Consider the following 23,700-nt stretch of genomic DNA (forward strand, 5'->3'; position numbering starts at 1 on the left):
ACCACAAGGCGGCACATAGATTTACCCTTAACCCTTTTTCCGATGCACCGACACCGACACGGCAACGGTGTGTCCGTATCGATGCAGCGTAGACTTGGGGATGTGAACACGATATCATGTCAACGCCAACGCCAACGCATCAACAAGTTTTATATGCTATGGTAAAAGCCCATACGGCGCTGAGTCACGTCGAGGTAAGTATGATTAGATGATAATGACGAGATACGGAACAGTCTTCATACCAAAACAACACAAAAGAAATCACGAGTGGCACGTGATCTGATAAGATCATGATTAAGATGTGATCAAGTGTGCTTTATTTTCAATGTGAAAAATACCATCATTTAAATTGTTATATTATATATATATATATATATATTATACTGTGTGCATTAGATGGTAATGAAATGGTAATGCAAAGATTAGAGTATCTCTCTCTATTTAGTAGAATATTGTTAGTGAATTTTTGCTAGAAACGTATGACAACATCTTAGTGGTAATATTAGAGCACAGTGTGGAGTGGAATGATGCTCGTGATGGGAGGGAGACTTGAAGCTTCATCATATCATGGCTTCTTGTGGACGCTACATAAAGAAAGAAAGAAGTAATAAATAAATGAAAAGTAAGTTTGTACTAAAACAACATTTGATGCTTCAACCACGTGCTTTTGATGAAATAAATATTCTTTTTGTTTCTCTCTCTCTCTCTAGCCATCATCGATTCTTATGAAGCTTCCGACAAGTTTCATGGAACCAACAGTTCTCAGAAGCTGATTTGAGCCTTACAGAGAGAAAGTAGGAGGGTGTGTTTGGAGTAGGATAAGAAGCAGTGCTTGAGAAGGTAGTGTGTTGTTATCCATGGCGGCATCGACCAAATGTGCACCATTGCAAGGCAGAGAAGGAACTCCCAGTTGTGTCAATACAGTCCAAAAGGCTTGTTGGAACCATCATCATTTTGATTGAGATGGAAACCTACAAAGCAAACTAGTCCTTTAGTTTGGCATCTGGGTTTCTTAGACAGGAATCAATTGCCTGTAATGCTCTGATGACAACACAAGCTGCAATCTGTGGGGCCAAATTGGATGAGCAATTAAGGAAGAGATGTGCACATTTCAATCTTGTCATTTTTGCTTATGACACCCATACTGCTTACCATGTCATACTGGTTCATGCAACGATACCAAAGTCCATCCATTTTGGTCCTAATGAATCCAAGAGTGGTTATCATGTCATCGTCATCTTCTTCTGATGCAAGGAGTGATAGATGAAAATAACCTAATTTCAACTTAGATATATCCCGATTAGTTAGTAGATTTGAAGTAAGCTAAGTTTACTCGATCATGATTGAAACAATTAGAGAGTAAAAATATTTAAATAATAACAAATGGTCGGTAGAGTCGATGCAAGATGCAAAACGACGTAATAATAATGGTATGTGAGTCAAAATTATCGGGCTCCTGCATCCATTTAGTATTAATCCGAATCCAAATTGTGTCAAACAGCACATAGTGCTTGAAATTTGAAGCGATATCTTATCCTGCCTATTGCTTTAGGTCACCGATGAACACGGTTTCTGTGCCTCATTCCTTTTCTCCTTCTGTATTCTAAGATTTCTACCGTGTGGAGGAATGAATGTAGATCAGTTCACGTACGGATGAGATCGGGTGACGGTGATAATGGCTATTAGAAAACCAGCTCACAGTTTGCATAGCTCATTACTGTGGGGGTAAAGCCACAAGCACAAAAGGAGAGGCTCCCCTCGTTTCATGGATACCACTTAATGGGGACTTTATTGGTTGTTACTACTACTCCTTACTAGTACTACATATTCATTGCAATGCCTTATAAAATATTTAGGTGATTCAATTCTTCTTCTTATATTGAATTTAAATTAGGTATGTGGACTCATCCCGTCTGGTCATATCGATGACAAGAACAAACATGTATATAATATTTTTATAAAATAATAATCATTGAAAGAAAAATCTTCGTCAATACGATAATAAAATCATTGATAACGATAAAATACAGTCCATAAATAAGTCACTTGGACATCAACCAAAAACAACGATAAAGAATACTTTACTCAAAAATATTTTACAAGTATTCCTCTTTATTAACCCACTATAAAAAGTTAGCTTAGGCGATGATAATTAAGATTTTTTTTTTACTAAATTTATCTTATTCTTATCGAGATTAACTTGAGCATCAAAAAGATTGCAAAATCTGTTAAATTTTTATCTTCAGGTCGAAAAGTGCAACCAAGTCCATCTTAATTCTCAAAAAGCATTCGAGTCATCCAAATATTATGGACTTATCATTTATATAATATATATTTTTTTTCTAAGATTCAGATATTATCGACTTATAACTATCAATTTCTAATATGACACCATCTCGTCTGTCAACATAAGCTTTCGGATGTGATTTGACAATGATATAAAAACGTAATTATTGGCGAGCTATGACGATGACAAAAGTAGAGTTGTCGACGCTAAGCAACCGTGTGGCGGTGGACGGCTGTTCGGACCATATCAACTTAGGTCATCCCAAGAGCTGCCCGAGGCTTGCAGGCGCAAAGAGGAGATCTACTTACCATTCCAAGTCCCGACGGTAATCATACTTGTGGTCATGATCGGCCTCCGATCGGACTGTATACTTAACATAATCTACGTATCTTAACCCCCCAAATAATGTGGTGAGCGCCATCTGTGGCTGTGCAGAGTGATCAGTGGTGGGTTGGTGTGCGAGAAAAGTCCGAAGTCGTCGGCGACGAGCGATGGGATGGACAGCGACGGCTGACGCAGCAGATTGGCGTTGACCTTTTCTTTTTATTTCCTGCAGTGATTTCGGCAGCTACATCACTTTCACCCACTGTTATGTTATCCTAACATCGACCGTAAAAAAGAAGGATCGACTCCCTTCACAAGCGGATCAATCAGATCGCCATGAAAATGGAGACAGATCGGCTCGAATTGGATCATTTGAAATGTAAATAATCTTATTTTCTTATTTATTATCAAGGATATTTGTAATAAAAATATCATGTAATGTATTTTATATTTTTATTAAAATTATCGAACTTGTAGTGTGACGAATCGATCGAGCTAATTCGATTAGCCTAATTTGATTAATACATGTCTAATTCATGTACAACGAATGGGGGCTTTGACCAACGTAAAAAGGGTTTCATACCATATTCTAATCACCCATTATCATTGACCAACGCCGAGCTGTCTACTTGAACTGCGTGCATATTGATCAGGCGCACTACGAGCTCTGCAAATGAGTTCTTGGAGTAGAGCATTATCACCCTGTAATAGCCACATCTATAGATCAGACAGCAGTGGCAATCTAAGATAACTGATAATTGAGAGAATTGGCACCACAAATTTGCTAAATACAACCAGAATATTTTTTTCAAATTTGAGGTTTAAGGCCCAATTTCAAGCTCAGAAGTATTCTCTACAAATTACAGCTTGAAAAATAACCACGGGAGCTTCTTATTCAACAATCCACAAACAATTGCTTGGAACTCTCATGCTTGCGTCTCCTCAAAATGGAGGGGGTGTTCTTGAAGCTCTTGGCTGCACTTCTCAAAAAGGATGCAGGACTTACTGGAATACTAGCAAGACTTTGAGAATGGTTTGGAGGCGTAGAACATTCGCCGGAGCTGTGATTCTGTTGTATATGGCCGTTTGAGACAGCCCTTTCTTCACTTGAAGTGGAAACCATTATATCTTGCACCTGCACATGGAGGTAAGTCCCAGGAACAAGGTCGCTCTGGCGACCTCCATCATTGTTGGATAAACCGAATCCTGGAATATTTGATTTATCAGTGTAAGAATGATCGTCTGAGCAGAGATGATTGCTCGAAGAAGGATTCATTTCCGACTGAATAGTGGAACAATTTTGTAAATCTGAAGCATTTCCACGAGCAGAACCATCTCTGTGCCATGTATCAGACTCGTGGCATGATCGCTCACAGCTGCTGCAAGACATAGCAGTCTGGGCAATTGCACCAGGGCTTTCATCAATCGAAAAGTTAAGATGCCTCGTAGAATTATTTACCTCTGTCATGTGTCTACACCTTGTTGAAATAACTTTCATCTCTATGTCTAAGAATCTTGAATCCTCTAATGTCATACTCTGGTTGTTTACTCTGAAACATCTAGATACACCACCGAGAAGAGGTCGCAAGCTGGCATCAAGTGCCCGTTTACTAGGATTCTGATGATCCAAAACGGCAGCATTAGCCGTAAAATGACTACCAAACCCAAGTATGCCTTGCTCTGAAGAATCTGCTTCTAAGCATCCCACCTTCTGTATACAGTCCTCCAAATTAAGAGCAATAACACCAGATGGTTGGTCAAAACTCTTGGATGATAAATAAGAAGCCAGCTTCTTCTTCAATGAGCAGTTCCAATGGTTTTTGATTGAGTTCTCTGCCCTGGCAGATAATTGATCAAATCATGAATGTATGAACTAATTATTCGATGAAAACATCAAATCCACGAGTACGTAAAACCCAGCAAAACTCTAAACATCAACTGCACGTGAGGATCCTATTAGTATTGAAACAAAATAAAGGTTTCATGAAAATGCATGTAATTTAATCAGAAGACGAGCATGTCAGCTAAATATTCTAGAAGACCACATTGTTTCTTGCAAACCTTGATTTATCACCAACTATCTTTTGCACTAGCATCAAGATGGAAGCAAAGTAAACCTCCATCCAGATTGAGGTTTCCATTAAATATCATCTGAATTGATACTTTCACATGAAAATAGTTAGAGACGGGAGATGCAAGCAAAGGACTAGAAAGAGCAACTTTGACATTGAATATTTAGCAAACCAGGAGTGCAGGTAAGGCATTAATTACATCTTTGAAGCAAAGATTGTACAGTCAGAAAAATGAAGTATCATCTTTATTCATACCATATGCTATTTTCGAGTTACACTCTAATTATAGTACATTGCCTATAATGAAGTTGTGCAAGCCTACATGTCAAATTAAGTGTTTTTTTCAAATGGAAAACAAGAGCAATACCTTCCATGTAAATGCTTGGCTATCTCAGCCCATTTATTTCCATATTTTTTATGGGCATAAATTAATGTCACTTCTTCTTCTGGCGTCCATGCATCTTTTTTTATTGCAGGGTTCAAGTGGTTATACCACCTGAAAAACATATTGTGGAAGCATTAATTCTACCCATTCAAACTCAGGCGTCTGCAAGAACCAGTTAACTATTGCGTACACAAAATGGAAATTAAGTAAGAGAAATGCACCGAAAAATTCTAAAATCTTTGATATTCTAACCAATATAGCAATTAATTTTAAATCCAAAATAATTTTGCGACTAGGATCCACTCACACGGCACCAAAATATGAAATGTTTATTTCCCACTGATATATTGAAGTTTTCCAACAAAGGTAGCATCTTCAACATTATTGATCAAGGAATTAAATTTCAATTATATTGGACAGTAGAGACCGGTATTTACTAGTGCAACCAAGGACCAGTATAGGGCCACATAGGTTGGTACCAGTGGGGATTTATACTTTTATTATTTTTTTGGGTAATTCCAGATGGTCTAGTATGATCAAGATTGAAATCCTTGCTCTTGATATCAACATATAGCTGATCTTATATCAGTAAAATGCCAGAGCATCCGACTAAGAAATTTTTATTGATGTATAAGCTAAGCATCAGTGAATTTGGTAACTATCAAGAATATTATATTATGGCCCTAAGGTACATACCTCTCACGACATTGCTTGCCTATGCGGCCCGACAATGACTTTGCAATGATAGACCATCTCTTACAACCATGCTTTGCAACTAGCTTGATAATGCACTCATCTTCCTAAACATCATAGAAGAACCAGATTTGAGCAATCAACAAACATGCCGTTAATTTCCTAGTTAAGGAGTGGCTTGCACCTCTTTTGTCCAACTTCCTTTAACTAGCTCCGGGTTGAGAACCTTCTGCCACCTATGCAGGCACTGAATATCTGTCCGGCCTGGGAAAGCCTCAGCTGGTGAGGATCATTACACTCATTAATTCAAGCACCAAAAGTAGCCAATGCTGAAACTGCTAATTATTCATGAATGAATTTACTCTATATTGGGTTGTTTTAAAAAAAAAGGGGCAAAACTCAACAGAGAATTCTAGTCTTCATGTTATTTGCACACCTTTTTATTCTAACCATAAAAACACAAGTACTTGTTTGTAGGTCTTTAAACATATGAAAAAGGAAGAAGTGCTACATATTGAACATAACTAATCAAGAAACCATGCAAACAGAAGTTGCGATTTTTTTTTTTTTACCTATCCTCTTCCAGTTTCTTCCATCAAACTGCTTCACAGCTCTAGATAAAATGGCATCCTGTCATCAAAATGCATGATTAAAAAGCAAGCAGATAAAAATATATACATTTAGCTAAGCTCACCTTTCTTCTAAAAGTGGAACATTTTAAGAAAGGCAGGATAAATTTACACTCCCAGTTCATTTATTAAGGAAAGAATAAGCCGAAGAGGTAAACAGAAGAAAAACAGCAAAAGGAAATAAAAGAGCAAGGCAATGAACTTGAGGAAAAAACAGAAAGCAGAAGGATAAAAAAGAATAGAAAATAATAAAACAAACTTAAAACAAACATTCCCCAGGCTAAAGGAAGACAGTTACCATGAACTTACCACACTTTCAATATGCTTCCCTCCCATATCTACTATCAAACATCATCCAACATTACCTAAATATCATACTATCTCCCGAACTTCCAGATTTATCTTCCTCTACACCATCAATCACCCTTCTGTTGCATTCCAGACATGCTATTCAACATGACGACACGAAGTAACATCTTCAAACAACTTTTCCTTTTTCCCGGTAAGACCAGCTACAACTAGGAGCAAAGGAAAGAAATCGAAATCGTCAGAGAAGTCCAAAGAGATGGCCTCTAAAATTTTTTGGCCAAAGTTCTTTAACCCGACAACAGTCAAAATAGATGTAATCCTGACTCCAAACCTCCTCTCCAATAATGTGATTGTTAAACTCTACCATGGCCTATATTTTATGCATAGATAGCCAATTAAATGAAAATCTTTACCACAAGGAGACTAAATCTTCCAAACTGACTTCAAAAGAGACTTTACAAACTTCATATCGGAGAAAATTTTAAAGGGATGCTAGGAAGAAAGAACAATATGGTCTCAATCTGCACCGAAATTGGTCAGGTTTCTTGTTCCAAATTCAACTCTTAAAGCTGATGTATGGTTCATCTATGTTTCATCTGAAAAAACATACCAAAGGCAATCCTTATTCTCACAAAGTCTTCAAGTTATGTAGTGAAATACCTGAAAAATAACTTTCACTGGTTAGAGCATCACACCCTTGAGAGTAAAATTAGAACCTCCTAACCACATGTGGCACCAGTAGCTCAAATTTACCCTGCCTGAAAATGGCACCATAGAAGAACTCACGCTGCAAAGAGAAACTGACCTTTCCTATGGCAAAGACTCTTCTAAAATAATCTCATTAAGTGCCAAGACATAACTGCCATCCAAAAAATCATCTACAAACAGTGCCCAAGGAGGAAGATATCCACCAAATAGCTTCATAGCCACCTAACCAGCAATTGACTATTAGCTTCTTCAGATTTTCTTAATACCAAGCCCCTTTGATTATCCCAATTCATTCTACACTCGATAAGCATATGCCTTCCACAAGTCAAAATAGCATGCAATGAAGTGTGCTAATGCTATGCAAAAAGGGTCAGGAAATTAGAATGATGAGACGAGCCATGCAAACAAAGACCAAATTGTTCTTCTCCTGAGTGCTGAGCAATTGGAGGCCCGTTAAAGTCAGAAAAAAGGAATAGGTATACGATGATCTAAATTTTGAATTCTTAATTGAATCAGATTGGCAATCTTAGATGAACAAATTGATATGTACACTCATTCGCAAGATTAATCTCAAACACAATCACATAGTGCTCACCTCCTCATTTGTCCAGCCCCCCTTTGTTGATCTCCGAGTCGGACCACTTATTTTTCTGAAAATATAAGGGGAAAAAACTACAATCATTATGCCTATCATGTAAAGAATCCCACACGAGTACGGTCCCATTTTCAATCAAAAGATATCAAAAGCAATGCTTAATTCACACATCACCGTGGGCCGATCAAATTAATCAAGAATTAAGGTTAGAGATGAAAACTGCTATTTTTATGATTCAGCATCTATAATATGTATAAGCCGTAGAGATCAGTTCAGGCCAGCCAAATCCACTCAACCAACGAGTTCAACAGAAAACCAAGGAAAACAACAATGATATCAAAAGCACACCGAGCAGAATAAGACTTGTGAAAATTCCAACGATCTATGCTTTTCTAAACCAAAACCAATTCTTGACATCGATTCTCCAGCCAACGCAAAGATGAACTAAAACGCAGGACCGCCAAAGAAGACGCACCAAAAGCCAAACTAGAGAGGTGGGATCCCTCGTACCTAGGAGGAACCGGAGAAGAAAACGACGGAGGGACTTCCGGAGCCCTCTCCGCCTTGGCTTCTCCCACATCCAACTCTTCCACCATGCCTCTCTTCTCCTCCGGACCCCAACGCCAAACGTGAAGAGACAAGCAAGCAAATGTATGCCTTCTCACCTCCGGAACGCGGAGGAGCGCCGCCCAAGTTTCCCGCGAGAACGAAGGGTAGCAGAGTGCTAGGGTTTTCGACCTTTCAACTTCGAAGGCGGGAAAGAAGAGAGAGGGACAGAGAGGGTTGCGGGGGAGAGAGACACACAGAGATTGATGGAGAGCAAAAGGACTGCAGAGAGCAGCACGACAAAGCCCTCCTATTTAACGGCCGTAGCATTTACTGTGAACTCCCTCCTTGTGTGGCAAGCTACTTTATGGTACACAGCGTGCTTTGGAAGGAAGACTCCCCCTTTTATAAAGATTAATTTGCATTTATATCGCTTCTAGCTAAGTAATTTGCTTATTAAAATCGCAATTATATATATATATATATATATATATATTCTTGTAGTTAAACATCGTCTATTGATCATTAAAGTTAACTGCATAAATATCGAAAAAGAATAAAGAAGTGCACAGCCTAATAGCTTGTTGTATATACAATCATCGAATTGGAACCCATCGAGACGAATCGATTCACTGTTAATTTTTGGTCGAGTTTTCATTTGCTGTCGAATCTATCTAAATGAAACCCATTTCGTTCTCCTGTGCTCGAGTTGCCAACTTTGATGCCACCTTCCTTCGGCCACAGGAAGGGAAGGTTGGCCCAACATGCGGCGCTCGAAGCAAACGAAGGCCTGTAAGGCCCCGTTCGATCCGCCGGCGAGAACTTTTGATGCCTCCTGCGCCTCCGTCTCACCTGCTTGCCTCCAGCTGATGGCGCTGACGAACCCGCCCTCCGCTTCCCTCCCGTGCTCCTCGAAGCCCCGCACCCAAATTGGCTCTCCTCCAACCGGAGGTCGTACACGAGCCCCCCCCCCCGTGCGCCACACCGACATTCCCACGAAGCGCAGCGCGTTCGCGTGCCCGCTGTACGCGCGCACTTCCTCGACCCCTCCACCGCCTCCTCCCCCCACCCAGTCCCACAGCCGGTGGCTGCCGTCCGTCCCCGACGACACCACCGCCCGCCCCGGCCCCCCGGCAAACCTTACGTAGGTCACCGCGCGGCCGTGCACAGCGAGCACCGCCACCGGTCCCGCCGAAACCGCCCGCACGTCGTACACGTATGCGTGCCGGTCGTCGCTTCCCACCCCGACCCACGGACCGCCGCCCGGATCGAACTCCACGCCGCACACCGCCGCTCCCGGCCGCGCCACCCCCACACACCCCTTGCCGCCGCGGCGGGTGTCCCACTGCTGAGCGGTGGCGTCACCCCGACGAGCCGAGCTCCCGTCGGGCGAGTAATCCACGCTCCGGACGTGGCGGCCGGCATGCTCGTCGCGCTCGAACACCTCGACGCGCCGCTCCTCGTCGGACTCGGTCACCACACCATCGTAGTCGCCTGAGCCGAGGACGCGACAGCCGGAGGCCGGGAGCCACTGCAGGCTGCCGAGCTTGGCCGGAGTGCAGATGTAGAAGTCACAAGCAGTGGAGTGGCCGTAAAAGGCCGCTGCGCCGCCCGCATGTCCTTCCGGCGGCAGCAAAGTGCGGAGGCTGTAAATTCTTATCTTCCTCGCGATGCCGCCAAGTTGATAGCGCCGACGCCGACGATGTCGGGGACTTGTCCTGACGAGACCACGAAGCATAGGCGGTGATGAGGGTAATAAATGACGACAAGATTCGGGCTGACGTCAGCTGACCCAGACGAAGCTCACGCCTTGATCAACCCGGCAGAGCTTGGTCAAACGAATTGGAACGTCGACCGAGGCACATTAAACATCCTGCATAGGCTCAATCCCTTATGCCACGCCAACAACGATGTCAGACGCCATCGGACATACGATCCTGCCCCCTGCGGGCGGGCACATCAGGTACCACTAAACTTCCCTATAAATACCCTCGCGTTCTAAACGCCGAGGGGGAGAAAAAAGGAGAGAAAAAAGACACACAGGAAAACACCGCATCACTCCACATCATTGACTTGATCGTCGGAGGGGTTGGGCCGAGCACCCCGACCCGACCTTTGTGCAGGTGCAAAGTCGAAGGTCCCCACTGGACGCGCAGGCGAGGAATTCCTGCCCGGAGGAATCGACAACCCCGTCCCGATCGGACCACCGCAGCCGACCGCCACAGTAGTCTTGAGGAACGTCCCAGGGTGATCCCCGTCATCCGGACCCGAACCGAGCCGCGTCAGCCCCGAGGCCACGGCTTAAAGTTGTTTACACCAATAGATTGGCGTTAGAAGGAGGGTCGGAATGTCGAGGGATCACCCGATTGGCCCGGACGAACCTGCGGCTGAGGGGTCACATCCGATTGGAGCTTCAGGGGAACATCCCCCGCACGGAAATCTTCGTGACGAACACCCCGCCACGACCTCAGAGTGCTATTGGCGGATATTCAACGACCCGGGCTGGTCGCCACCCGAGGGAGCCCCAGTTGACCCGTCGCCCGTGTCATCCGAGGCCTTTCAGGACCTCGCTCATCAAGTCTGAGCTCTGACGGGTATGGTGCAAACTATTATCCCACTCGTTTCTCGTCTAACGCACCCACTTGTGATCCAATCACTGTGGCAACTGGAGGCACCCGTTCAAGCCCGCACACCACCTCGGGAGCTTCCCGCTTCGCCTCGGGTCCCATTGGCCCCACTCGAGGATCGAGTGACGACGAACCCGAGGGGCCACCCGAAACCCGATGCACTATCTTCGGATCCTACCGACTCTCTTCGAGTCCAGTTGCGCTTCTTCAGCCAACGACTGGACGAGGTGCAAAACAAGGTTCGCAGGTTGAGGGGAGAGCTCGGGGAGGACGCACACCATGGATCTCCGTTCACACCCGAGATACAGGATCAAACAGTCCCCCCGAACTTCCGGCTCCCCTCCCTGGACGCTTACGATGGCTCCACCGACCCAGCGGACCATGTAGTTGCTTTTCGCACCCAGATAGCGCTATACAGAACCTCTGATGCTCTGATGTGCAGAGCGTTTCCCACCACTCTGAGAGGGCCGACCCACGCGTGGTATGGTGGCTTGAAGACTGGAACGATCGCTTCCTTCAACCAGCTCGTCAAGAACTTCGAGCTCCACTTCGTGGCCTATGCGCGGCCGAAGCCTTCCGCGGCACTTCTCCTCGGACTCAACCAGAGGGAGGACGAGCCCCTCTCCCATTTTGTGAATCGCTTTATAACACAAATCCGGGGGTTGCCGGACGCTCATCCCTCTTTGTTAGTGCATGCGTTTATGATAGACCTACGACCTTCCAGTTTCCTCTGGTCCCTCACGGAGCGACCCCCCACCACACTACCAGATATGCTCCAGCGGGCTAACCAGTACATCGCGGCGGAGGCCTGGGTGACCGCGATGTCACGGCCTTAGCTAGAATTGCCTAAGGCGTGTGGCACCCTTGCGGCCAAAGACGCGAACTTAGCTTGCGTTGCCTAAGTCGCAAGTCACCCTTGTGGTAAAGATGCGAACTTAGCTTGCGTTGCCTAAGTCGCGCTTCGCCCTTGCAATATTGCTCCATAAGGATCAGCCCACTTGTAATCTCTCGCAGGCCCCGAAGGACCTATAAAAGAGAAAGTTGGTTAGTTCGAAAGAACGAGCAACGGACAAGTCCCGAAGTCTTGCAAAAAGGGGAAGCTTTACAAGCAATTCAGCGAGCACCTTGCGTGCACAAGAGAAAAGAGGGAGAGGGAGAAAACAAGGCTTTAGAAGGATGAACGAACAGCTGCAAGCCCACAAACAACCGCTCACCTGGTCCCGGGCGCGAAAACAAGTTCCCGTAAAGGCCACGTGCGAACTTGCGAAAGAGAGTTCAACGCCCGATATATAACCGAAGCCCCATCCAGCCCTGTGCCACCCGGGGGGTTCAAAGGGCCTGAGATGGCTGACGTTTTGGTGAGTGGAGGCAGATTGCAGAAATCAGCCCGCGGCACGCGAAAACGGAGCTGTTTTGGGGTTGTTTTGCTCGGTTCGGTGAGCGGTCGCTTTGTAACGCTCCAGCTTGTTCGAACTTACATTTTTACAAGCAAAATGACCCAAAACTAAGAGAAAACATGTTGTCAAGCAGTTGTACATGTAGGTGTGAGCGACGAATGGTTCGTTCAACGAAGTTGTTGCAGGTGCGCGACGACCGTTTGTGACAGCAAAGAGGAGCGACTTTTGGCAGCGGGCTCCATAGAAGAAGTCAAGCACCCGCGGTGGCTATCCGATATAGTCCTCATAAAAAGGAATCTAGGCCCTACCTCAGTCTCTTCCGAGCGAAGGCTCAGTATATACTTGACTGCCTCCCGGCTCGCGGTTAGCCCCGGCCTAACCCCTTCTGTATTTACATGGCTCGACCGTAGACTACCCGAGTCCACACCTGCGCGGCCAGCCCGCCTGCGTCGTGCTCCTCGATTGCATGTCGCCCGAGACCACACCTACGCGGCTTGCCCGCCTGCGTCGTGCTCCTCGGATCCATGCTGCCCGAGACCACACCTACGCGGCCTGCCCGCCTGAGTCGTGCTCTTTGGCTCCATGCCTCCCGAGACCGCGACCTCTACGCGGCCTGCCCGCCTGAGTTGTGCTCCTCAGCTCCATGCCTCCCGAGACCACGACCTTTGTGTGGCCTACCCGCCTGCATCGTGCTCCTCGGTCGTATGTTGCCCGAGACCACACCTGCGCGGCCTGCCCGCCTGAGTCGTGCTCCTCGGCTCCATGTTGCCCGAGACCACACCTGAGCGGCCAACCCGCTTGCGTCGTGCTCCTCGGCCAAATGTCGCCCGAGACCACACCTGCGCGGCCTGCCCGCCTGCATCGTGCTCCTCGGATCCATGCTGCCCGAGACCACACCTGCGCGGCCAGCCCGCCTGCGTCGTGCTCCTCGATCGCATGTTTCCCGAGACCACACCTGCGCGGTCAGCCCGCCTGTGTCGTGCTCCTCGGCTCCATGCTCCCCGAGACCACGCTTGCGCGGCCAACCCGCCTGCGTCGAGCTCCTCGGCTTTATGCTCCCCGAGACCACGCCCGCGCGGCTAGCCCGCATACGTCGTGCTCCTCGGCTTCATGCTCCCCGAGACCACACCTGCGCGGCCTGCCCCCCTGCGTCGTGCTCCTCGGCCGTATGTTGCCCGAGACCACACCTGCGCGGCCAGCCCGCTTGCGTCGTGCTCCTCGGCTCTATGCTCCCCGAGATCACGCCTGTGTGGCCTGCCCGCCTGCGTCGTGCTCCTCGGTTGCATGTTGCCCGAGATCGCGACCTCTACGCGGCCAGCCCGCCTGCGTTGTGCTCCTCGGCTCCATGCCTCCCGAGACCGCGACCTATGCGCGGCCAGCTCGCCTGCGTCGTGCTCCTTGGCTCCATGCTTCCCGAGACCACGACCCCTGCGCGGCCAGCCCACCTGCGTCGTGCTCCTCGGTCGCATGTCACCCGAGACCACACCTGCGCGGCCTGCCCGCCTGAGTCGTGCTCCTCGGCTCCATGCCTCCCGAGACCGCGACCTTTGCGCGGCCAACCTGCTTGCGTCGTGCTCCTCGGATCCATGCTGCCCGAGACCACACCTGCATGGCCTGCCCGTTTGAGTCGTGCTCCTCGGCTCCATGCCTCCCGAGACCGCAACCTCTGCGCGGCCTGCCCGCCTGAGTCGTGCTTCTTGGCTCCATGTCGCCCGAGACCACACCTGCGCGGTCAGCCCGCCTGTGTCATGCTCCTCGGCCGCATGTCGCCCGAGACCACACCTGTGCGGCCTGCCCGCCTGCGTTGTGCTCCTCGGATCCATGCTGCCCGAGACCACACCTGCGCGGCCAGCCCGCCTGCGTCGTGCTCCTCGGTCGCATGTTGCCCGAGACCACACTTGCGCAACCAACCCGCCTGCGTCGTGCTCCTCGGATCCATGCTGCCCGAGACCACACCTGCGCGGCCTGCTTGCCTGAGTCGTGCTCCTCGGCTCCATGCCTCCCGAGACCGCGACCTCTGCGTGGCTTGCCCGCCTACGTCGTGCTCTTCGGCCGTATGTTGCTCGAGACCACACTTTCGTGGCTTGCCCGCCTGAGTTGTGCTCCTCAGCTCCATGCCTCCCGAGACCGCAACCTCTGCGCGGCCTGCCCGCCTGAGTCATGCTCCTCGGCTCCATGTCGCTCGAGACCACACCTGCGCGGCCAGCCCGCTTGCGTTGTATTCCTCGGTCGCATGTCGCCCGAGACCACACTTGAGCGGCCTGCCCGCCTACGTCGTGCTCCTCGGATCCATGCTGCCCGAGACCACACCTGTGCGGTCTGCCCGCCTGCGTCATGCTCCTCGGATCCATGCTGCCCGAGACCATACCTGCGCGGCCTGCTCGCTTGAGTCCAGCTCCTCGGGCGTAGCCCGCCTGTGTCGTGCTCCTCGGACCCATGCTTCCGGCGACCACATCTTTTGTTCGACCCGACCAACTAAGTCGTGCTCCTCGGTCGCACACTATCCATAGCCACCGCTGTACATCCAACCCTCATCAATTGTCAAGCTCCACGATTCCCGCACCCTTGGCAACGAACCGGCCTCTGCCCGACAAACACGGTTCCTTAAAACCAAAGCCATGCCTCGGACCCGCCTTACGGCAACCGACGCATAGCTTCCTTTGGGGGGGAATATGATGAGGGTAATAAATGGCGACAAGACTCGGGCTAACGTCAGCTGACCCAGACGAAGCTCACGCCTCGATCAACCAGATAGAGCCTGGTCAAACGAATTGGAACGCCGACCGAGGCACATTAAATATCCTGCTCAGGCTCGATCCCTCACGCCACGCCAACAGCGATGTCAAACGCCATCAGAGGTATGATCCTGCCCCCTGCGGGCAGGCACATCAGGTACCACTAAACTTCTCTATAAATACCCTCGCGTTCTAAACGCCGAGGGGGAGAAAAAAATGAGAGAAAAAAGACACAGGAAAACACCGCACCACTCCACATCATTGACTTGATCGTCGGAGGGGTCGGGCCGAGCACCCCGACTCGACCTTTGTGCAGGTGCAAAGTCGAAGGTCCCCACTGGACGTGCAGGCTAGGAGTTCTTGCCCGGAGGAAACGGCGACCCCGTCCCGATCGGACCACCGCAGCCAGCCGCCACAACAGTCTTGAGGAACGTCCCAGGGAGATCCCTGTCATCCAGACCCGAACCGAGCCTCGTCGGCCCCGAGACCATGGCTTAAAGTTGTTTACACCAACTGGCGGAAGTCCCATTCGGAGCATGCTTTCTCTTCTTCCACTCTTCCTTCTTCTTCTTCTTCCGTGTAAATGTCGGAGGATGTCGAGGTAGTGTTGTTCATTGTCCACACGTATAGCGATTGGCTCTGCAACAGTGTTGAGTAAAGATTGCGTGATCACTTCAAGGAGTTGGAAGTTGGATTCCACTGGTTCCTTCGTATTTGCACCCATTTGTTATTATTCTTATCCGAAGATGCTGAGAATGACAGGGTAGAGAGTCTGTGATATCAAGAAGCTTTAAGAGCCAAGGAAATATTAAATTAGCACGGGAACACAAATGCGAGCTGAAACAGAGAACGTTAACGGAGGAGGGATTGATTTCTCATGCCATGGTACATAAATAGTACATTGATCACCTTTCCTTCATCTGAACTACCCATGCCGATGGTCTAGAATAGTCAAACCAATGTCAATTGTGGCTATGAGGTTAACAGGTCCAAAAGATGGCAAATGTAGGGGGGGCGTTCAACCAAATGTGACTGGTGGACTTAAAATGCACAGACCCCTCGCCACCAAAGAGAGCATCACCATTTTATGGCGTTGGAGCATCACCATGATAGCTCGAATGCTATCATCTATAGATACTGGATAGCATTACAGAAAGCGAATGGGATTGTAGAGAGAGAGAGAGAGAGTCAATGTTCCACCGGTGGCGATGAACGAGAAGGAAAGGAGGAGAAGGCGAGTGGAGGAGGAACAAGGAGACGTTGGCTAATATGCCTTGTGCCTCGTGGTGGCAACTGCTGGAACGTGTGTGGACGCAGGTCCCTTGCTGATCTTGTCGACGCCCATTTCTGATTCTGGGACCTCATGCCAAGGGATTGAATGGACACAGGTGGGTCCTGTATCAACTCCAGTATTTTGTACCTCCAACAAATCAACACTACCACCACCACCAGCAAACTACATGTTGTATCACAAATTTCATATATTTCAATATATTAAAGCTACCTAAGTTTTTATTTTATTTTGTATATCTTCCCCAAATACCAAATACTTTGAGCAGCAGCAAGGAAAAAACCTTTTCTTGATTCTGCAACCCACTTAATATGAAAAAAATAGGAGTTGCTGGTAACTTATTAGGACCATACAATTTTGAAGTACTAACTAAGATAACCGAGTATCCAACAAGATCGAATGCTTCAAATTAGTAGCTAAGCAAGTTCCTACCATTGAATTTCCTTGGAGGTCATCAAGATTAGCTTCATCAGTTTCATGATGTAACCATGTTGAACTGGAACCTCGACAACTGTTGTGGAATTGTTGATATAACGGGGCCATATCTCTGCATCCATTTCAAAGGACAAGTATGTTTTCTATGTTAGAGAAGAACAATATATGCCTAATAGAAAACAAACAAACAAGACTTTTTAACATTACAAAAGTGAACTAGGGTAAGAAACTAGAAGATTACGGTTACAGATACGGTAAAAGGCAGCATATGATCGATATCACAATATCAGGTAGGTTTGGAAAAATGTAAAGAATATTATCCTCCAGATCCATAAGCTAAAACCTGAAGGACCTCTCATCATCTGCTTATATTGGTAACTTTATTTTATGTATAAAAGGCAATAGATAGCAGCTTAAAAAAGAGTCATAATGCACAATTCTTGCAATTGTTGTAGTGAAGCAGATCTTCTAACAGTTGAGGTGTATGCTGGTACCTGAACATTGTCATATAGTTCAAATAATGGAACCGCAAGCAACTTCAAGTTTTTGGGAACAGCAAAATATTCTCTTTCTGACAGGTGCACAAGGAAAAGTTTCTTACATTCCTGGAAATAGACAATTTTGGGTTTAGAATCAGAAAATAGACCCCACTAATTTTGAATTCATTAGTCAATTTATGAAGCTATAAGTGCAACATACCTTGGGCTTAGTTATATGAGGAGGGCAGTATGGGTACATTACTGTTTCAAAGTTCGGCCTCCACCAGGTAGCAACACATTCACCGATCTGCAAGTTAAAGCAAACATGTAACCAATGTCACCATAATAGGTGCCACTTGAGCTCGGCACATAGTCAATATATGCACCACAATTGGTAAAAGAAATAACAAACAGTACTATGGCAAACAAGTAATGATATAAAACCCTCATTCAGCGATGCCATTAGAAGAGGAAAAAAGTGCATATGAGTCAAAATCTCCAACACCACAAAAGTGGAAATGAATGCCGTGATTCATGCTTGAGGAAATAAGAAACAAGCTGGAGAAGTATTAGTTGTTTGACACATCTGATAGTTCAGAATGTGGACCAGATCAGGCAAAGTTGCTGAGACAAGAATGGTATAGAAGGCTACATTGTGGCCAACACAATGTTACTGTTAGTGCAACATTTTTCTCAGCATGAGATGAATGCTTCTGTGCACATGAATTAACCAGAAACAAGACTGTTTTACAAATTATAATCAATGCACATGGTGTGTGTGTTCCTTCTTATAGAGTTCTTTCGTCGATAACTAGAAAGTGAATTTAGTGTAGGCCAAGAAAATTTTGATTTGGCGAAGTACCTGCCAATTCGGCAGAAAGGAAGGTGAATTTGCAGCAAGTTTGCTACAAAGCTTTCGTTTCAGACCCTCTATTTCTGACAAATCAAATCACATGAACACAGGGTCAGACAAGTGAAAACTTCCCATGAAAGATATATCAAAGCTAGAACATGTCAGGAAATAGGATTTTGCATTACTGACAACCTACCATTCTCCCCAGGCTTTAGACGTCCACCAGGAAGCTTACAGAAAGTATTGCCTATTTGCAGTAACAGTATGTGCGGATGATTGTGCTCCTGGACCTACAAGAACAAATAAATAAATAAAGTTTTAACTTTAGTGATGGGAAAACTCAAATTCGATACAAACTTTTAATTTCCACATTGATATTTTATGATGAAAACAAGATATCCCAGGAAAATTATGACCATCACATGTTCGGGTGAATAACAAGACATGATATGCTATCGATAACTTGCGCAATGCACAACAGCACAGAACAATAATCATGTTACGTAGAAGGAATCATCACAATATTTGAAAACATTTGGCTAGCAGTTGGGACATTACTGCTTTGTTGTATTTTGTTAGCAGCTAGCTCCCACTAAATTTGGTTACCTGATCAAAGATATTTAAAGAAAAAAAATGTCTAAGGCAGCTAAGAAAGCTTGAGGCAAAACATGTCGAAAATTAGCTCACTGAGATAAACATTAATAATTATCCTAGATGTTTAGGGACCTTCAATGAACAAAGTTCAAATTTGCAACAGAGGTTAGCCAAACTCAAATAACAAAAGAAACCTGATTGATGATTCCATATGGATAAGCTACCAAACAACAGACAACTCCCCAAGAGAGTATTATGTAGAGCATTAGACTTGAATGAAGTTTCCCAAACAACAGATAGACAAATGAATGACAAGGATCGAAGTTAAATTAATAGGTTATTTCAATTGCATTTAAAAGAAAGAACGAAATACAAAGACAGTATATACAAAACATATTCTTGAGGTACACCCAAGCTTAAAAATCATTCATTGAATTGTGAAAGCAAAAAGGATGAAAAGGTTTTCTTGGTGCATACAATTATTAGTCATGATTAAGGGTAGAAATCAAGAACATGAAGCAACACAGAAATAGGAAAAAGAAGTGCAAAGAGGAAGAGAAAAGAGTAGTGATGAGTGAACCAAATTTCCTTTTTTTGCAGCTAATATGCATTCCACTTCAACAAATTTGCTCAGTCAAGTTGATTTTCCCAAAGCTCATGTATAATATGCGACAAATAATTCATCCCAGAACCAGCCAAAATAATGCTCATATAATTGATTTAATTCTAAACCAATCTAACAAAAAAAATCAAGCAGTCCATGGTTTCACTATGAAGAAAAACAATTTCCAAAACATTTCCCGAAAGAAACTAGGGATGAAAAAAATCAAATAAGAATATTGCAACACAGCCAAGTGTGAAGAGGCTAAAACGTGGATCTTTATTATATTTCCAAAACCTATCCTGTCCGAGATCCTTACAATTGTGATTCTTTCATTCTAAATTCATGGTATTAAATTAATCATTGTCCATATTTGCAATATGCATTCTGGCATACCTCTCGAGTACAACTCAGTGTCTAGAACAAAGATTAAATGTATTTTCAAATCAAGGACAAAATATTGATGTTACAAACTCACGATTACTGTTGTGAGCACTTCCACATTATAACCAAATCAAGAGTGCACTTTTGTAGGAATTGAGAATAACCAACAAATTCACCACAACGTACATAACCATAAAATTTTGAATAGATTAGCTTGCTGTCAAAGAAAAATGTGAACACCATATTCCATTATTTATCTTCCACAATGTTGAGAAAACCAAAACGCAACTAAAAGCTGATAAGATACTGGTATATTGTGTAGATCTTTACCAGTAAAATTCCTTCAACACTTGTCCGCATACCTTCTTTCATATAGCTGAATCAAAAGAAAAGAAGAAGTCAAACAATAGAAGAATTCAAAAGTTCCAGTACGTCACATTAGGGATGTGCCATAAGAGATGAGAAATACCAAAGGGCTTTCTCCAATATAAGTTCCAAAATTTCTGACAAGAAAACAACAGTGGTTTTCATTCTACTATCAGTTACTATCAATTCACAAATTTCTATTTATGGATAGTCCCAGTGCCAAATTATGGGCAATTGCGGCACTTGGTTTTGTATGAAAACAGAAGTTGCTGTTTGACAATAACCATAAAAGTTTTAGAAATGTACAACTTCAAAGACTGCTAAATTATGAAAATTTCCTTAATTGCAGTTGACAATTCAACCAACATTTGGTTTTGTATGAAAACAGAAGTTTTAGAAATGACAATTCAATTCACAAATTTCTATTTATGGATAGTCCCAGTGCCAAATTATGGGCAATTGCGGCACTTGGTTTTGTATGAAAACAGAAGTTGCTGTTTAACAATAACCATAAAAGTTTTAGAAATGTACAACTTCAAAGACTGCTAAATTATGAAAATTTCCTTAATTGCAGTTGACAATTCAACCAATATTTGCCCACTCTTGGTGCCTTCATCGTCTTTCTTTTGTTACATCTTTAAGAATAGAGTCACTTCACCAGTAACATCCTTTTTAAAAGAAAGAAAATTACATGACATAGAATCATATGATAGGTCCTTCAAGCAATGTGCTGTTTGCAACCAACAAAAACAACAAAATGGAAAAAAAAAAAATCAACAGGAATAATTTGACAGGTGAGCATCAATTGGCAATGGTAGTCACCATTCTAAGAATATGCAACCAAGGCATTTTGCCTTGTGCCTTACAATGGCTTAAAAGGTTAGTATCAAGCAAGAATGTTTTAGCTGTGACGTTGTAAAGAATAGTGATCACACGTAAAAATGGATTTTGACAAAATAACACCTAATATAGTTAAAGTAATCATGACAGTCTTGAGGAAAAAGAAGTACACATTAGCTACAACTCAGGCTTCTGGTTATTAATTGAAAATTTAGTATGACATCATTAGCAAATCAATAAGAAAAGTAGCCTAAATTCCTCTAAAGAAGCCTCCAATCCACAGTTGATGATCAAATGGGTGCCTCAATGCTAAGAGGTAGAAGAAGCAATTCCATTTCATTAACACAGTAAGTTGATATAGCCTTTCACAGAATGTTAAGATATTTTTCCATTTTCAATGGAAAATACAAGCAAATAGCTTAAACCTGAAGGCAAATAGTGGAGAAACATACATGATACAAGTTCCAAAATATTCACTTTGAATAGGGATACATGTTAAAGATGGTAATCATCAATTTCTTAATGAGCCTTGAGTTTTACAGACCCAGCCAGTAAACACAACTTACACGAACTAATATTCATTCAATCAAAATTTTCATATTTGTTGTCTTGCAGTGCTTCATACAGAGCATATTATCCCACCAAACAATAACATTAAGTGCATATCATTTCCCAGGGAAGATGAAACTACCCACAATAACATTAAGTGCTCAATTAAGATTGCATGTAAGAAGCAAACTTATCAACCACAGGTCATACAAGGAGTTGGAAATTCAACATGCAGGTGCATACAATGCTATCCTTTTCGGTTAAGAGAGCACCATTCCAATAAGAAACAAGAATAAAAAAGCTAAGTCATGCAAACTTTTAGTGCTTCTACAATTAAAAGCATACTACGACTTTGTCCTTTCTAACATATACGCCTGGATATTGACCCAAAAAAAAAAAAAAAACCAATTATCATGGGTTTCAAGAGAGAGATCAGAACAAGGTTTGGTGTACCGCTCGGTACAAGCAGTACGTACCAGTCCGATAGAGGACCGATATGGGCAGTACATCGGTACACCCCAGTGTACCATGTGTCAGTACGCTCGGTACAATTTGGTACGTACCATATTGATAGCTGGTTGATACACCGGTATTGACCGATAATGCGAATCATGGATCAGAGTATATTTTTAGTAAGAATCTTAATCTATCCAATCAATGAGTAAATAACTGTTATGAGCATGGTAAAGAATACAGTGGATGATCCTTGTTTCAAGCCACCATCATTCCAGGTGCCACTACTTAGTCCACAACCGTTACAAGATGTGACTTTTGGATGATAAACTTTATCAGAAAAGAAGAGTATTATTAGCCTCCAAACCGCAGAGTATGAATTCAACTGTATAAAACTGGACCTAACAATGGACTTTATGCATCATTTCTGTTAGATATTTTATATTTTAAAAATAGAAATCTCAAATTTTATTTTTATTTTACTTGTTTCCTTATTTTGTATACGTTATTTCTGATTGATTTACATACTTTAATTGAATTTATTGGTTATGATTACACATAGCCATAAATGAATTTATCAATCAATTTTATATGAAAAATATTCTTCTACTCGCAGCGTCAACCTCCCCACGGTCGTGCCCCCAAAGAGGAATCCCGGTCGTATCCTTGAACCACAAACCTGTGAAGGATTCCTTAGGACAGCATCACAAACGCGATTCCGAATGAATTCTAATCTTCTTATTTTTGTTTTATTAATTAAATCAGATTTAATATTTTATCACTGAGTTTTTACCCCCAACAGTTCCAGCATCAATGTAAGTGTACCTACGATCTAGGGAAGGTGCCAAAACTCTTAAATCAACCCTGTCTTTGATCTTGCGATCCGCCGCTACTTACGTCGTGGATTGGACAAAAGGGAGGAGCCTACCACAAATCAAATAGTACTAGTGTTTGATACGAAAGAGAAAAGAAACGAGACTAGGGTTTCGGGAGCGATCAGGGTGGTGGACTTACTTGACCTTCATGCGGGCGAGGCGATCGGCGACGGAGGTGTCCTTCTCCATCTTGGGCTCCTTCGTCCCGAACGTGTAGTTCGAGAGGGGGTACGTGTTCACCACCGACGAGGTCACCATCCCTCCTCTTCCTCCTCGCCTGCGTCGTTATCTGGCTCTACGCTTGACCGGCGGCCGAAAGTACCAGGCGAACCCGAACTGATTCGGTTGGGGTTTTATTTCGGGGTTCGCCCTTAGAGAACTTGAGACCGACACAAAGAAGGAAAACGTTTTCTTTTTCTTGTTAAAAGAAACAGAAACAGATGTTTTCACGAGAACTAAAGCTCGTCTCCATGTTTAGGGAATTCAAAGGTGTTTTCATCGAGAGGCATCATCGACTACGTGTGGCCGTGCGTTCGACGCGTGTACGAGTCAGGTTTGATGGGTTTCCTCAAACCGTGGATTTCGTGGTTTCCCAACAAGCAAAACGTGGGACTAAAGCCCACTGGATTCCGCTCTTCTCGCCACCTTTTCTTGCCTCTTTATATGCGCCACC

At 44.5% G+C, this 23,700-nt stretch overlaps 3 protein-coding genes across 6 annotated transcripts; all 3 read right to left on the minus strand.

Annotated features, from left to right (window-relative positions):
• Window positions 1-3,354: 3,354 nt before the first annotated feature.
• LOC135597632 (transcription factor MYB3R-5-like) lies at window positions 3,355-8,925 on the minus strand. 4 transcript variants are annotated; one of them, XM_065090885.1, is made up of 8 exons: window positions 8,513-8,925; window positions 8,003-8,057; window positions 6,334-6,391; window positions 5,946-6,040; window positions 5,765-5,868; window positions 5,051-5,179; window positions 4,071-4,449; window positions 3,871-3,990 (listed from the first exon to the last, which is right to left on the minus strand). In XM_065090885.1, the coding sequence occupies exons 1-8, from the start codon at window positions 8,596-8,598 to the stop codon at window positions 3,982-3,984; spliced, it is 915 nt and encodes a 304-aa protein (XP_064946957.1). In that variant the 5' UTR covers window positions 8,599-8,925; the 3' UTR covers window positions 3,871-3,981. The 4 variants fall into 4 exon arrangements, with proteins under 4 accessions (XP_064946946.1, XP_064946940.1, XP_064946953.1 ...); XM_065090874.1 differs by having other exon boundaries at window positions 3,355-4,449; window positions 5,946-6,025; XM_065090868.1 differs by having other exon boundaries at window positions 3,355-4,449.
• Window positions 8,926-9,119: 194 nt separating this feature from the next.
• LOC135611381 (WD repeat-containing protein RUP2-like) lies at window positions 9,120-10,286 on the minus strand. Its single transcript, XM_065107125.1, has one exon. It carries the CDS (start codon window positions 10,284-10,286, stop codon window positions 9,219-9,221), a length of 1,068 nt encoding a protein of 355 aa, XP_064963197.1. The 3' UTR covers window positions 9,120-9,218.
• A 6,587-nt stretch (window positions 10,287-16,873) lies between these two features.
• Window positions 16,874-23,364, minus strand: LOC135597644 (pre-mRNA cleavage factor Im 25 kDa subunit 2). The gene is made up of 7 exons (XM_065090889.1): window positions 23,167-23,364; window positions 20,275-20,320; window positions 18,562-18,655; window positions 18,375-18,448; window positions 17,733-17,819; window positions 17,528-17,638; window positions 16,874-17,145 (listed from the first exon to the last, which is right to left on the minus strand). Exons 1-7 carry the CDS (start codon window positions 23,283-23,285, stop codon window positions 17,074-17,076), a joined length of 603 nt encoding a protein of 200 aa, XP_064946961.1. The 5' UTR covers window positions 23,286-23,364; the 3' UTR covers window positions 16,874-17,073.
• Between the last annotated feature and the right edge of the window lie 336 nt (window positions 23,365-23,700).

The sequence above is a fragment of the Musa acuminata genome, chromosome BXJ1-2, assembly GCF_036884655.1.
Source record: "Musa acuminata AAA Group cultivar baxijiao chromosome BXJ1-2, Cavendish_Baxijiao_AAA, whole genome shotgun sequence".
NCBI lineage: Eukaryota > Viridiplantae > Streptophyta > Magnoliopsida > Zingiberales > Musaceae > Musa > Musa acuminata.

What these genes read in the sequence shown, in the direction of transcription:
- LOC135597632 (XM_065090868.1), bottom strand. Translation starts at nt 8,598, where the DNA reads ATGGTGGAAGAGTTGGATGTGGGAGAAGCCAAGGCGGAGAGGGCTCCG. An exon ending in AAGGAAGTTGGACAAAAGAG is followed by an intron (nt 5,869 to 5,945) that starts GTGCAAGCCACT and finishes TATGATGTTTAG; the next exon opens with GAAGATGAGTGCATTATCAA. An exon ending in GCCAAGCATTTACATGGAAG is followed by an intron (nt 4,450 to 5,050) that starts GTATTGCTCTTG and finishes ATTATCTGCCAG; the next exon opens with GGCAGAGAACTCAATCAAAA.
- LOC135611381 (XM_065107125.1), bottom strand. Translation starts at nt 10,286, where the DNA reads ATGCTTCGTGGTCTCGTCAGGACAAGTCCCCGACATCGTCGGCGTCGG.
- LOC135597644 (XM_065090889.1), bottom strand. Translation starts at nt 23,285, where the DNA reads ATGGTGACCTCGTCGGTGGTGAACACGTACCCCCTCTCGAACTACACG. An exon ending in CTCGCCCGCATGAAGGTCAA is followed by an intron (nt 20,321 to 23,166) that starts GTAAGTCCACCA and finishes CTTTTGATTCAG; the next exon opens with CTATATGAAAGAAGGTATGC. An exon ending in CCTTTCTGCCGAATTGGCAG is followed by an intron (nt 17,820 to 18,374) that starts GTACTTCGCCAA and finishes TTTAACTTGCAG; the next exon opens with ATCGGTGAATGTGTTGCTAC.